General features: G+C 50.4%; 1 protein-coding gene across 1 annotated transcript in view; it reads left to right on the top strand.

Annotated features, from left to right (window-relative positions):
* Positions 1–4,203: 4,203 nt before the first annotated feature.
* Positions 4,204–13,177, top strand: part of SGSM1 (small G protein signaling modulator 1) — a 29,408-nt gene continuing 20,434 nt past the window's right edge. Inside the window, exon 1 of the mRNA XM_026060339.1 lies at positions 4,204–4,285. Coding sequence (XP_025916124.1) covers positions 4,222–4,285 — 64 coding nt within the window. The 5' untranslated portion in view covers positions 4,204–4,221. The remainder of the gene's footprint in view (positions 4,286–13,177) is intronic.

Below are 13,177 nucleotides of genomic sequence, written 5' to 3'. Positions count from 1 at the left end.
ATAGATTAGTTCAGTATGTGAGAGAAAAATGCCCATGGCCCTCTGACAAGTGAAGCACAGCCAGACAAGGTGAGGGCAGGTAGCGGTCTAGGACAAAGGCAGCTCGGCCTGCTGGGAGACTCTAATTTTGAGGAAACCCTGATGGCCCCACGGGAGCGTGTCATTGTTTGTGTGTGTCTCATACAGGGCTGAGATGGGATTGAGAAGAAGCAGTGGAGTGTGGTGAAACTAGGATAAAAACAATATGGGAGGGAGCGTTCAGTGATATTCTTGGATTGTTTAATGTCTCAAAAGAAGGGAATGACATTTCATTGTTAGAAACTTTCAATATCAGACTGAGGAAAAGGAAGAAATCTATCGTAGTAAGTACTTGGGCGCTGGTTCCTGGTGGGTGAGAGGTTGCTGTGTATTTTTCTTCCCAGGTCTATTTCTCTAATGCAGCAAAGGTCAAAAGATGTGTCTAGATACAATGCAGCAAATTAAAGAGGGACTCCTCTCCTGTTGATGTGACTTGTGCTGTCCCCATTTCTGTTTCACAGTGTTCCCTCTGCTTTACTGAAGTTTCAGATAAAACACTGCTGAAGCCTTGAAGCTCGAGCAAAGACCTGCCTTACTTCTGTGGTGCTCAGTGCACAGCAGCTAGTACGATGGGTAACGCTGTGCTTCAGGCATCATGAAATAAGGGGCTTGCTAGCCTCACCTGGCCTTGCCTTGCCAGAAGATGCCCTGAGAATATAGGTACAGTTCCAGTTTTTGCTCATTTGTGGCAATAAAACATTAAGGGAGAGGAGGATTCTGTGCATACATCTGGCAGCTGAGCCCTGCACACCTTGCAGCTTGGGCATTCTCCTTGCAGCTCAGTGAGTCGCTGCTCTCTGAGTGCGGAATCATGACACTGAAGCTGCAGAAACTGTTATGTGCTGTAAGTCCAGGTGAATTTCCCAGCCCTCTGAGCCACATCCAGTCTTGGTCACCGTATCCCCACTATGGAGTCCCAGCAGTGCAGGAAATCGGGCCTGCAGTGTGTGCGGGCATGAACGATTTGACTGACTCCCTGTTTCCTGGGGCCTGGCAGGACCATTTGTGCTGTGGTGTCACTGTCCCAGCATCCCAGCCTTGGTCTTCCTGGGCCCTCCTGCACACACAGAATTCTCATCCCCCTCAAATTTAAATGGACCAGAACATCTGCCCTCCACATCTCAGTTACGTTCCCTGCTGCAAGTTCCTGGCTCATGTTGACTCATCTGAGCCGCTGGGGATACAGGTGAAATCATTGCGCAAATCCTGCTCCCTCCTGGGTTCAAGAATCACAGAATCACAGAATCACTGAGGTTGGAAGGGACCTCTGGAGATCATCTAGTCCAACCCGCTATTAGTCACTGTGCACATTGGAGCAGAGCAGTGCAGGGAGCTGACCTGTTTGCTTTGACATGCAGAGGGACTCGTTTGGGTTTAGGTATGACTTTTTCTTAATCCATATTTGGAAAAGGGTTTCCTTTACTAAGCTGTCAGCCGTGCATAATTGACCTTGGTTATAGCTTCCAAAGGAGTTTAATTCCCCAAATGATGCTGTTAAAGGTCTCTCATACATGGCAGGCTGTGCTTAGCCAAGTCTTGACCTCCTGTTTTTTCTCTTCCCTGTCCCTTTACAGAGAACACCTTGATAAGCAGAGCCTCTCTTACACCCATGACTTTGCACTGTGAATTCTTTCCTCTGCATTTTCTGAAACCAAAGTGTGAAAAGCAGGATGTTCTAGAGGCACTGAAAGATGAAATACGGGCATGCTGGCACTTCAGGGTTTAAAAGGAAATGCTGTTTTGGAGCATAAACTTTTGAGGACCAAACATGCAGCTGGACTTTTGCTGACTTCAGCAGGATTAGGAAGGGTGAAAGTATGAGACAGGCTGCCTGTGAGAAGCACAGCAGCTCAGGAGGAGGCCAGCTGGGGTCTGCATGGAGAGGCTGCTGTGTTTGCAGCAGGGCTGTGGGGTGACGGTGGGGACAGACAGAGGGATGGCAGATCCTATGGTCTGCTGCTGGGACCTGGCAGGACTTAGCCAGCGAGGCTGTGGTGTGTATGGTCTGGAGGACGCAGTCTGGCTGGAGGATGGGGGCCAGTAGAGCTAGCAAAGGCCATATCCAGTAGCAGGTGGTCACTCTAGGGCTGCATGCTTCATCAATAACACCTACTTCTCCAGCGCTTTCTGAGCAAGTCTCAAACCTCTTTGAGCATTAGACTCCACACCTCTTGTGTGTAAATCCTGATCTTAAAGAGGTATGGGGGTAAATGCAGGAGGTGTTCCTTGAGAGCTGTGGCTGCTCTGAGTTGCTCTGGGGACCCATGGCTATGCTTTGGCCCTGATTGCAGGACAGTATTCCCACGTTGCCAAGCTTTAAGGGCATTTCACATGGAATCCCAGCCTGAAAGTCTGAGTGCCCTGAGCAGTATTCCCTCAGTCTGTGAGCACTGGGAAGAGGTATCTCTGGTGAGAGTGCAAGGATGCTTGAGGTGCCTAGAATCATTATTATTTAGCAGCAGCATCTGTTTCGATGTTCCCTCAGTGTCCTTCCTGTAGAAAATAATTGAGGTTTGCATAATCCTGCAGTAGTCCTTCATCAGCAAGGTAACTCCCAGGAGCAGTGAGAGATGCAGAGGGAGGGCAACGTGCTTGCGACAGGAGTCAGTCAGCACAAGGGGACAGTCTGCTGGCAACCTGGATTGGAGGCTGATCATCAGAAATAGGAAGCCAAGGCACTTAAAGGAGGGGATTATTTATTTATTTATTTATTAATGACGCAACATTGTAATCTGCCTTTGCTGTATAGGGTCATAACAAAGCTCTGTCTAGCCCAGTTTTCTAGCTTCCAAGTGCCAAGGACAAGCATGTCTGAGGCCGCGGTCACCATGGAAGTATCTGTGCGGGAGCTGTGAGTGCGAGCCCTGCAGCATAACCCTTAGAGCGGCTGGGGCTTCCTCGCAGCTTTGTTCGAGCTGCTGAGGCCGAGCCAGGGAACCGCTCTCGGAGCAGTGCGTAGACTCCCGTTGCACTGCTGGCTCTGAGGTGATGTATAACAGACAGTGTCAACTCGTAAAGGGTTCGTTAGCACCCGTGTGCAGGGTGACCCTGCTGCATCCCAGGAACAGGTCGGAGGAGTCCCATATTCTSTACTCCTACCAAATGGATGCTCTCAGTTGATGGAGGAGGACTGGGCAGGGTGAAAGTTGTCAGGGATGGGACTGCGCAGGTGCTAGTGGAAGAGCGTTGGTGCCAGRGGTACTTGGATTTGTTGCTCTGCTAGTCCTTGACTCCTTAGGCGCTTCAGAGCTACTGTCGTAGAGTAGCTGGGCAGCCCTGGGAGCTCCCCTGAGGCTAGAGTCTCTCCTCTGCAGCTTGSTCACCTGGCAGGTCTGGCTTTCCATTCTGACATCCCATCTTGTGTCTGCAAAAATCATGCTCCTAATTTATGTGGGTTCCTATTTATTTTCTTCCCCTTATCGTGCCCCTGATATGACAGTTTCCTTTTGATTAAGGGAGCAGAAATGAGTGACAAAAATGTGTCRTGAGCAATATAGACTCAGTCACTCGGAGGGCAGTGCTGATTGCATTGCTATGCAAATAACACTCCTGGTCACATTTGGTGACCRGGTGGTGGTGATTCACTGACTTGGGCATTGACAGATAGATCCAGGTCATTTGGGATGGCTGTGTGACATGAAATTTATCAAATCCTCATAAAATGAAAGAGAATAAAATCACTATAAAAACATTAAATAAGTGACCCTGATTAAGGTGCGTTTTATCTAAATGATGTCTGATTCTTGCAGTTAATTCTCTGCCCAATGTTTTCCTAGTCTGAAGTTTCTCCAAAAAACAAAACATTTGCTTCTCCCTTTGTTATTACCTGACTTTTTGAAATAGCTTGTGGTGGTTGGCAAGCAAAGGTCCAGTGATTCTCCAAGGGACCTCGTGCTCTGTTAGTGGCTATTAGAGAAGTCAGACAGCAGGGGAGGTTTYCTTGCGGAGACGAACACCGCTGTGCCGATGGCTCAGTGCGTGCCCAGCCCTGCGCTCCTTCCCTGTGCAGGCAGGCTCTGCTGTTGCCTCCTGAGCAGAGCATCGTGTGCCCGCTCTGCCGCAGGTCTCTCCGCTCTCTGTGGTTTATGGGTGAAATTTTATGTCTTCTCTAACTAGGCCTCTGTTCAACAGGTGAAGCAGATCATGGAGGAGGCTGTGACGAGGAAGTTTGTGCATGAGGACAGCAGCCACATCATCTCCTTCTGCGGTGAGTCTCTGGTGGCAGGATGTTGAAATGAGCTTCGCAACCCTGGGGGCTTGAGCGCTCCCTTAATGTTGGGCTGTTGCTGCCTTGTGGCACTGGTGTGATACAGGCATTTCCTGTGGACACACGCTTCCTTCATGGGGCTTGGTGCTCAGACTGGGATGGTGGTTACTCCCAGAGGAGGAGTTATTCTGGCAGCAAACCGAATCCCGAAGGCCTTTGCTCTATACTTAAAATAACTTGAGACATGCTGGAAGAGGGAGGACATTGACAGTATATACAATCACTTTAGCAATACTAGAAACAATCTTTKTTTTTTAAATCCCTTTGAGAATTAGTTCAACAGAAAATTTGTTAAGTCTTTCTTTGCTATTATGGAATAGGAATTTATGGAAATGAGTCTTCAGGTTGGGTGAACGCAGGAAAAGAAAGACTAACAGCTGTTACAGCATTTAAAACCGGGTTTGTAGAGGATCTGCTCAGATACTGTGCTGGTTTAGGGCCTGTTTTCTGGCAGCTGTGCCAGACCTCCTCTTAACCTCTTCTTTTTTACTTTCTTTTTTTCTGCTGGTTAGTGACAATTTTGTAAATGTGGAAGTGTTTTGGAGTTAACCCATCAAAATCTTGGCAAAGCATTTTTTAAATAACCTCTCTGGTACCTAGGTGGACTTCCAGCAAGGGCCGAGCAGAGGTCCTGAGGACGGTAGGAGTATTCGTATCTGAAAGGAACCTTGGGGGCAACAGAGAGCAGCCTTGTTTCAGGTGCCTTAAGCTCCTCTGGTTGGAATATATCATGAGTTTGAGGTGATGTCTCTGCATCCCCACCTTATGCAGAGTTCACTGGGCAGGTAGTCCTGAGAGAGGAGGACATGCCGGCTTCCTCAGAGCAGCCAAACTGAGACTACAATACAGTAATGGGCAAAGCGGCTGGCAAGCCCACCTGACAGCCGTGTCCCAACTCCCTCTCAGCAGGTGCTCTGCCTTGGAGAAGGTTTCTTGGGGGCTGGACCAACCCACAGAGCTGTGCTAATAGCCCAACACATTGGCTCCCCATCTCTTCTCTGACAGATGAAAAAACAGAGTTTCTCTATTCTGATAAGATTGTTGCTGACCATCAGAGGAGACTTTGTGACCAAGGTGACAAAATCAGATAGTTTCTGTTGTTTTGGCCCTTCTCTGAAGTTTCCCAGTCATCTGTTTAAACCGGAAAATAAGTGCTTGCTTTCGACACAGTTAATGCCCTAGGTAAAGCAGGTTCTTGAGCAACCTGAACTGCCCAGGCTGCCAAGTGCTGCCAGGGAGAGCCTTGGAAAGGTGGGGAAACCTGGCTGGCAGACAGGAGGGGGGAGAGCAGGGCAAGCACTTCAGGCAATCGAATGAGCTTGTTCCTGTTGTTGTAGCCCAGGGGGACCTAGGCATGGAACCAGGCCCTTTGCGCTAGGTGCCGCGTGGACCAGAACAAAATTTCGCAGCCCCTTGGGGCTTGAGGTGCAGGTAGGATGGAACTGGAGCCAGGTGAGGAGGGCTGCAAGGAAACAAAGGGACAGCGTTAATCGGGCACAAGTAGTGTTTTCTGCGCACCGGCAGCCCTGTCAGTGTCAAGTGTTTACCCACTTACGCAGACCTTGAGAGCGTACTTTGGCAAGGTGCCTGGTGCCCTCCATCTGCCTCTTTCTCCTCGCTGGCAGTTGTCTGAGCAGTGGATGCAGGTTTTGGAGAGATCAGTGACCTCTGTGGAAGAAGAGCAAGTCCCCTCTTGTCCTCCAGGTTGACAACTGGCTTGCATGACAGTGGTTTTTCAGATGCCTTTGCTTTTGAGTCTGTTTATAGTCCTTTCCGTTGGTGTGGTGTTATGTATAACAGAGCAGCAGTCAGCATCGCGATGGCCAGTTCCGCCAGGGCTCCTGCCAGACACGCTGGTCCTCCAGGTGCTGCTCTCGGGAGGGCCTGGATGTGGAAGCTGTCACGGCTGGTCACAGAGTGCTGGGTGAACGGTGGAGGTAGTTCACTGTCTTACTCTATTGTGTGTCCCCTCTTGCATGTGTGAGATGAGGCTCTATCCACCAATATCAGTGGAATTGTCCTCTTTGGGATGCTCCGTGATTTTTCTCAACAGTAGAATTTTTCCTGCCCTGAAAATAAATCAGCTTTGGTAGCAGGAGTGTCTGTCTCTGCAGCCACAATAACCGCTCGTCTTGCGAGGTGGCAGCCCCAGCGCGAACAGCTCCCAGGGAACTCTTTTGGGCCCGGATGCCGGGACTGCCTGGCATGATGCAGGGCGTTATCCTGGGGGGTAGGGAGGGGTGCCTGTGCCCCGGGCAGAGCTCTGGCATGGGTAATGCCCCATCTGCCAAGGTGGGGGCTGGCCCTTCTCTTGGCTCAGACCGATCTCTGCGCGCTCGCTGGCCGTCCTCCTCTTTGGAGGAAGCTGTGCCTTCCCTCTCGTTTAGCAGGACGCAGCGATCGCCTGAGGCACCTGCGCTTGCCTGCTGCCCTCTGTTTCGTGTATTCTGTTTCTACTGAGAGGAAAGACCAAAGAGGCATCATAGCCCTCCTGGAAGAAGCCGCGCTTGCTCTCTGCCCACTCACCAATTTCTCATGCTCTTTACCGTGTGCTGGCTCTTGCTGCTCGGGGCTGCTGGGTTAGTGTCTATGGCAACACGCAGGGTGCTGCCTGAGCAGGTAGATCGCAGTGCGGAGCGTTGCAGAGCCGTAGTCTCCGGCCGGGCTCTCTGCTGTGTAGTGAAGCTGATGATGTAAACTCCCTTGGCCTGAACCTTTCGAACTGCCTTAGCCCTTTTGCTTGTTGCTGTCCTGGCTGTCTGGTGAATCGCTGGGAGATGCACAAGTGTTGGGCAGAGTGTGGCCTCGTCGTGGTGCCCATCTCCTCCTGGACCAGATCTCTGGCACTTCTTCCTTTCCCTCATTCCTGTGCTATGATGATCCCCCTGAGAACAGGGGCCTTCCCAGAACCTGGCACTGCTGTAGGGAACAGGAGAAAGTGGAGGCTGGGAGATGAAGAGCTTTGTATGGGATTGCAGAGGGACTGCCTTGTATTTGCTGCCAGCCTCTGCTGCGGGTTTGTTTGGTGTCTCTGATTCTCATGGGCCTCTTCCCTTGTTCAGGCCCGATGTGACTGGTTTCATCGTTCCCCCTGCAAAGCATTTGTGTGGCCAATATGCGGTGAGGCCTCTGGCAGAAGCAACCTGTATTCCTTCTTGCAGAGCACAGAGATGCTGACTAGCATTTCCTGCTTTCTGAAGAGAAGCAGCGTTAAGGGAGGGTGGCCTGCTGTCCCCTGCAAAAGGTATGGCTTGAAGGGCCTTGGGAGAGACCACTAGCAATTGCTGGGAAAGCTACTTGCCGGTTTTATTTGTAGTTTGCTGCTTGCTGCCACCTTTTCTCCCTAAATGACAGCTAGACAGCCCTGCAGTCCCTGCTCGAAGCCCAGCATAGCTGCAAGGGGAAGCATTGCAGCTGCAAGCAGAGGAGACTTGGCAAGCACAGCCAGCCTCCACTGCGGTGGGGTGTCTGCTCAGAGAGACGATCTGCTCGGTGTTGTTACTTCCAGGGATTTGAGACGGGAATGCGCTTTGGAAGCAGAGTCCTAGGCTGAGCAATCTTCCTTAAAGGGCAAAACCCAAAGCTTTCTGAAAATGGAAAACCCCATCTTCTTCCTGTGGCTCAGCCTTGGAACTGAAGCCACCAGGGAATCTCTCTGGTGCAGGGACTATCAGGCAGCTGTTAAAGGCTGCTGTGATTTATAGTCACAGAATAACTGGRGTTGGAAGTGACCTTTAGCGGTGTTTGGTCCAGTCCCTTGCTAAGCAGGGCCAATTTCAAGGGCAGATCAGGTAGTTCAGGGCCTCATCTGGTTGAGTTTTGACCATCTCCAAGGGTGGAGATTTCACTCCTCTCTGGCTCTTACACAGGCCAAATGCTTGCAGTTTAAAGGATGCCGAGAGAGCTAAAACTGCTGTTCTGTACCAACACCAGGATCTGTGGCTTCCAGGTAAGAGAGTGGAGGCTGGTGCCCATTCAGAGCCTCATCAGCTTGCTGTGACTGTTGCTTCTCAGCCGACAGGCTTGCTGAGTTAGTCAGCTGCGCTGCCAGCGCTCCCCGGGTAGGGGCCGTGTGGCTGCTGCTGAGCAAATGCTGCAGGCAGCGTGCGGAGGGGGAGCTGCGCTCCTGAATTTACAAATAGCTGAAGGGCAGCTTGCTAATTTGGAGGCTGGGAAGAAAATGACAGAAGTGATGACAACTTGCTTTTGAAGAAGTTGCTCTGAGAAGACTCATGTGGTGCTGTCACCACTGAATGAGACCGAGGCATCCAGAGACATATGCACAAAAGAGAAAAAGAAAGGAGCTGTGTGGTTTCCTTTTCCTGCTTTGGAGAGCAAAAGGGCTGCCGCCTTCTTTTTTCCCTGGGGCCTTGGATAAAAGACATGCAAGTGCTTGTTCCAGGCCTGCGTGTCTCTGTACACTGTTGGCAGAATGGCATCGAAAGAGCAGAACAGATTTCAAGGTGTGACTCATTCTCTGCTTTTCTGTACAGCACGAGGCTTCGCAGCCTGGAATTATTTATAGCATTCTGCGACACAGAGCTGAGGCATCCAGGCACGAAGGACTTATTGGTTCTTTCTGGTTTCTTAATGATGCCACTGCATTTTTGACTGGCTTTTGGGTGTCTACAGCTTACAGTCTGTCTGCTGTTGCACTCTAATTTGAATGGTATGTGCAGCTTCCTCAGTGCTGTGGCTGTCCATGAGCCAGGTGAGCTTGTAGATAACCTCTTGCCCTGACAAGCAGAGCATGTTGCAAGCCTGGCTCTGGCTGTGCAGAGCTGCCCTTTTCTCTGGGGGAAGGTCTCTTCCTCAGGGAGCCCTCGTCACCTAGCCCTCCTAGTCCCTTTGATAGCCGGTGTACCGCAAATCCCTTCTGATGAAACCAGTGGTCTGGCAGAAAAGGGCAATGGCCCCAAGCGGCCTTGTTCTCCCAGCCAGGGAAGGGTTGGAGATAGACAAATGCAAGTTGACATCTGTCATGTTCATGCTGCCCTTGGAGGCTGATGAGAGGGCCAGTGGCAGGCCTGGAGGGCATGTGTGTTGGAAGGGGTTTGTTGCCCATATCAATGCTAAGGCTGCCTTTGCCAAGTAATTTTAATTGTGCCAGGCAAGATGACTCTCTGTTCCAGGACCTCAGAAGCTCTCTAACATTTCACCAAGAAATAAAACTCCCACCTTGCCTGAGCACAGCTGGACAGAGCCCCTGTGTTGTATGGTCTCTGCTGTGGGTTTTGTCCTTTGTGATGGGGAGAGTCTCTGTCTCACAGTGTCTGTTTGCAGTGGTGACAGTAAATTATGAACTGGGCTCAAAAAATCATAAGGTTAAAAATGGAAATATTATTGCCCTTGGATTTAATGTCAACAAGGTGCACTTAGTTCATGAGCTCAAGCTTTTGAGCCCTTGGCCACTGGGAGTGTCYTTCCTATGTAGACCCCATGTTCATGTATATTTTTGCTAGCAGGAATAGGGTTTTGAAGAGGTTCAGGATACAATGTTGAGGACAGATGCTGATGACTACTCTGTCTTGCTGGAACCTGCTGGAAACCTTTTCTTCAGTCCTCATTTGCTCCTGAGTGCTGCTCTCTATCTGACAGGAAAATCTGTTGCATTGGCCGTAATGTGGACGAAGTAATCTGCTGGCTTTCCTGCGTGAGCAAGCTTGCTTTTAGCCGTTGTTGGAAATTCAGAGCAGAATTGACTGCATATTAAGTATTTGATGTCAAATAGAGATTATCTCTTGGGAGGGTTGCAGGGCATCTGTGAAAGGAGGCAGCCCTTGCTCCTGGCCCTCCCCACAGCTTTGCAGCATTGTGAACGGAGGATCCTGAGGCCCCGTGTCTTGGTTGCTTCTCAAAGCTATGTGTTTGCGAAGGTAGGGCAGCCCTGGCTTCGTGTGTTCGTGAGTGCCATCTTCTGGCTTGTTGTCTAAAACCTTTGTCCACTGCACAGGCTGAAGTCCATCTCCTTGGTAGAGAGCTGATGTGGGCAGTGTGGTCCTGCAGAGACCTCACTGTCAGTTCGGTTTTGGTGGAGAAGGAAGACTTCTCTCCAAGTTTTGAAAATGCTGCTGTGATTTGCTTGCTTGGCTGTATGTCAGCATAACCTTACACTCCAAAAACAGAGCTGTGGCTTTGGTTCAGTGTTCCTGTGGCTTTTCTGCTTGCAATTCCGCTCCAGCCAGCTCCTCACCGCACTTGACAGAGGTTGGCAATTGCTGCTCCACCCTGCAGGAGGTCAGCAGCAGAGACCTGTCTAACCTTTGTGGAGATGTCTTCTCCATGGCTGGGCATAGTGTGACTCTGAGTTTAGTCTCGAGCAAGTAGGGTTACCTGTATCTACCACTTGTATTTCAGCCTTGGAGTACGGAGCAAAAGAGTGAAGGGATGTGGAGTGGGATGATTTGTGCATGTGTGGTGGAAAGGGAGGGTCTTTTTGCTTTCGTTCTGTCAGTCCTCTGGATCCCAGAAGAGCTGTCAGCTCCCAAAGCCATGAAGCGGTTGGGTCTTATTTTGCAGCTGCAGATGGTCCTCTGGGACAGGTGGGAAGACTCCTGCCTGCGTGGGCAGTGGTATCTGCAGCATGTCTGGATGCGAGGAGGGTTTGTGCATGGCTTTGTTTAAAAACTAGGTGTCCATCCAACTACTCTGAGTGGCTGTTTTGGGTGAGCGGAACTTGGCTGGCGCAAATGTGTTGCTCTTCTGCTATTAGCCCAGAATGTGTCTCGCAGCACACCGAGACCTGCAGTGCTGCGAGCCCTGCCTGCTCAGTGGTGAACTCGGGCATGGCACTAAACAGGGCAGAGATAATGAGACCGTCTCTCAGCCCTGGGAGCTGATGTTTACAGGTCTGCATGAAATGTCTTTTTCAATGATTCCACAGAGTTGTTCAGCTGTAGGAAAAAATGCCTTACCAAGCGAGAGGTGTATCAGCATCTGCTTGGCTGCTGCTGAGAAGGCTCGGCGCAGTTGTCTGCAACATTTGGTTTCCTGGAGGAGGAGGGGTGCCGGTGCGCTGGAAAGCTGTTCTGTCAGACCCAGATCAATCGCTTGCAGAACTGTGGGTTTGTGTAATTTTCCAGTGCTTTGATCAGCCTTTTTAATAAGTCTGTGTTTGATACTAGGCATCCATCCTGAGCCCTCCCGGGGGACTCCAGCAAGCAGATTGCCAGTGGAGCTTGTACGTGCGTGCATCTTTCTGTGGAGTCATCGCCRGTCTGCCCTGGCAGCAGGCTCCTCYGAGGCCTTCGCCGCTGGCTAGGCACCTTTGCCGAAGAGCCTGGCAGGAATGGGCAGGCGGTGGGCGCTTTCTGAGCGCTTGGTGCAGCTTTAGTGAGTGCCTGACATTGCCTTTCAGCCAAGCCCAGCGCAGGGCGTTAGGTGAAGCCTTGCAGGGGGGCTGTATTGCCGTGTGCCAGCAGCCCCTCATTGCTGTCACCGTAGACCTGAGGGGGCACTGAAGCCAGACTGAGCTGTTAGCGTTGCCTGTTTTTCCTCTGCGTGTGGCTTATCCTCAGGTTCTCTATTGCCTTTTGATTTTTTTTTCAGGAAAAAATTTGTCTGAACACAGAGATTTTTGTGAAAAAGGTGCCCCGTTTCTTCTGCTGTTTTGGAAACGCTCAGTGTCTCTGTGCCTTGCTCTCTGGCTTTCTCCTTTTCACTTGGACCATTGCAGCACAGGGGCCAGGAACGAACTCTCCTGTTCCAGATGTACCAGTCCCTCAGACTGGACTGAAGGAAAACTTTAGCGAGTTCTGTTTCTTTGAAGTCTTCAAGAAACTTGTGGGGAGAAGGTCATTCTGCCATGTTTGCATGCCACAAAGGAATCATATTGTGACTATGTTTACATAGCAAAGCAACTGTCCCACCTAAAGAAAATATAGCACGCTTTTCCTGTTAGTTGTCACATATCTGATATGTACGTTTTTCTGAAGAGGGGGGGAAGTTCTCTGGAGAGCTGCAGAGGAGTTTCACATCCCATCCTTTAGTCCAGTCCAGTCACCATCATTAGTAAGTGGACAAATTTCCCCTGAGCACACTGGGGAGCAGGAAGGGAGTCATCCGCTGAGCTCGCAGAAAGCTTGCCTGCGCTCTGGAGTCTGCTGTGTTGCTGGCAGCGCTGCCCTCTCCCGTGGCACTACAAAATCCTGCTGTCGATCCCAGGTTTGGCYGTGACTGCTAGCCCTATAAGCAAACTGCCTACTTGAAGCACTTTAAAACACATTCAGCTAGGGGAGCACAGCCAGATGCATTACTGTGTAATGGACAGCGGTGTTTAGCCTCAAGTTGTTAAACCACAGAGAAACTGTTTACTCCAACAGACTATAGCCAGAGTGATTCTGTATGAACGAGCACTTGGCAATTCCTGACCTGTGCTATTACTGCCACACTGTGAGCCAATCGCTCCTCTGCTGGGAAAATCACCACTCTGATAAGAGAGACCTTGCAGGCAGCGAACTGGAAGCAGAATGCGACCCTTCTGCATGCTGAGATTTCCCAGTGTTAGCATTGATTTGTTTGCATTCAGGATATTGTTTTGTGGAGCTGGATCCTGGCATTTTCAGAACAAAGAACTGCAAGCATAGGAGTCTGCGTCCTTTCTCTCACCCTGTTTTATGAAAGAACAAAGTGGTCTAAGAAATCGTAATCCAGGCTGCTAGCTTGGCATGTTGGTGCAGACTGCTCACTGTTGGTTGTATAGAGGACCACCTCTGTTGTCTGAAAGATGCACGTTCCCAGTCTCATAAGTTCTCCTCAGATTGCTGACTGGTCAGATAAAATGAGTCTGAGATGGGCTAGTCTATCTGACTAGTCCCTTTCAATGATTTCAYG

Source organism: Apteryx rowi, unplaced genomic scaffold (assembly GCF_003343035.1).
Source record: "Apteryx rowi isolate R43461 unplaced genomic scaffold, aptRow1 scaffold_168, whole genome shotgun sequence".
Taxonomy (NCBI): Eukaryota; Metazoa; Chordata; class Aves; order Apterygiformes; family Apterygidae; genus Apteryx; species Apteryx rowi.
This window is presented reverse-complemented; position numbering and strand designations above follow the sequence as displayed.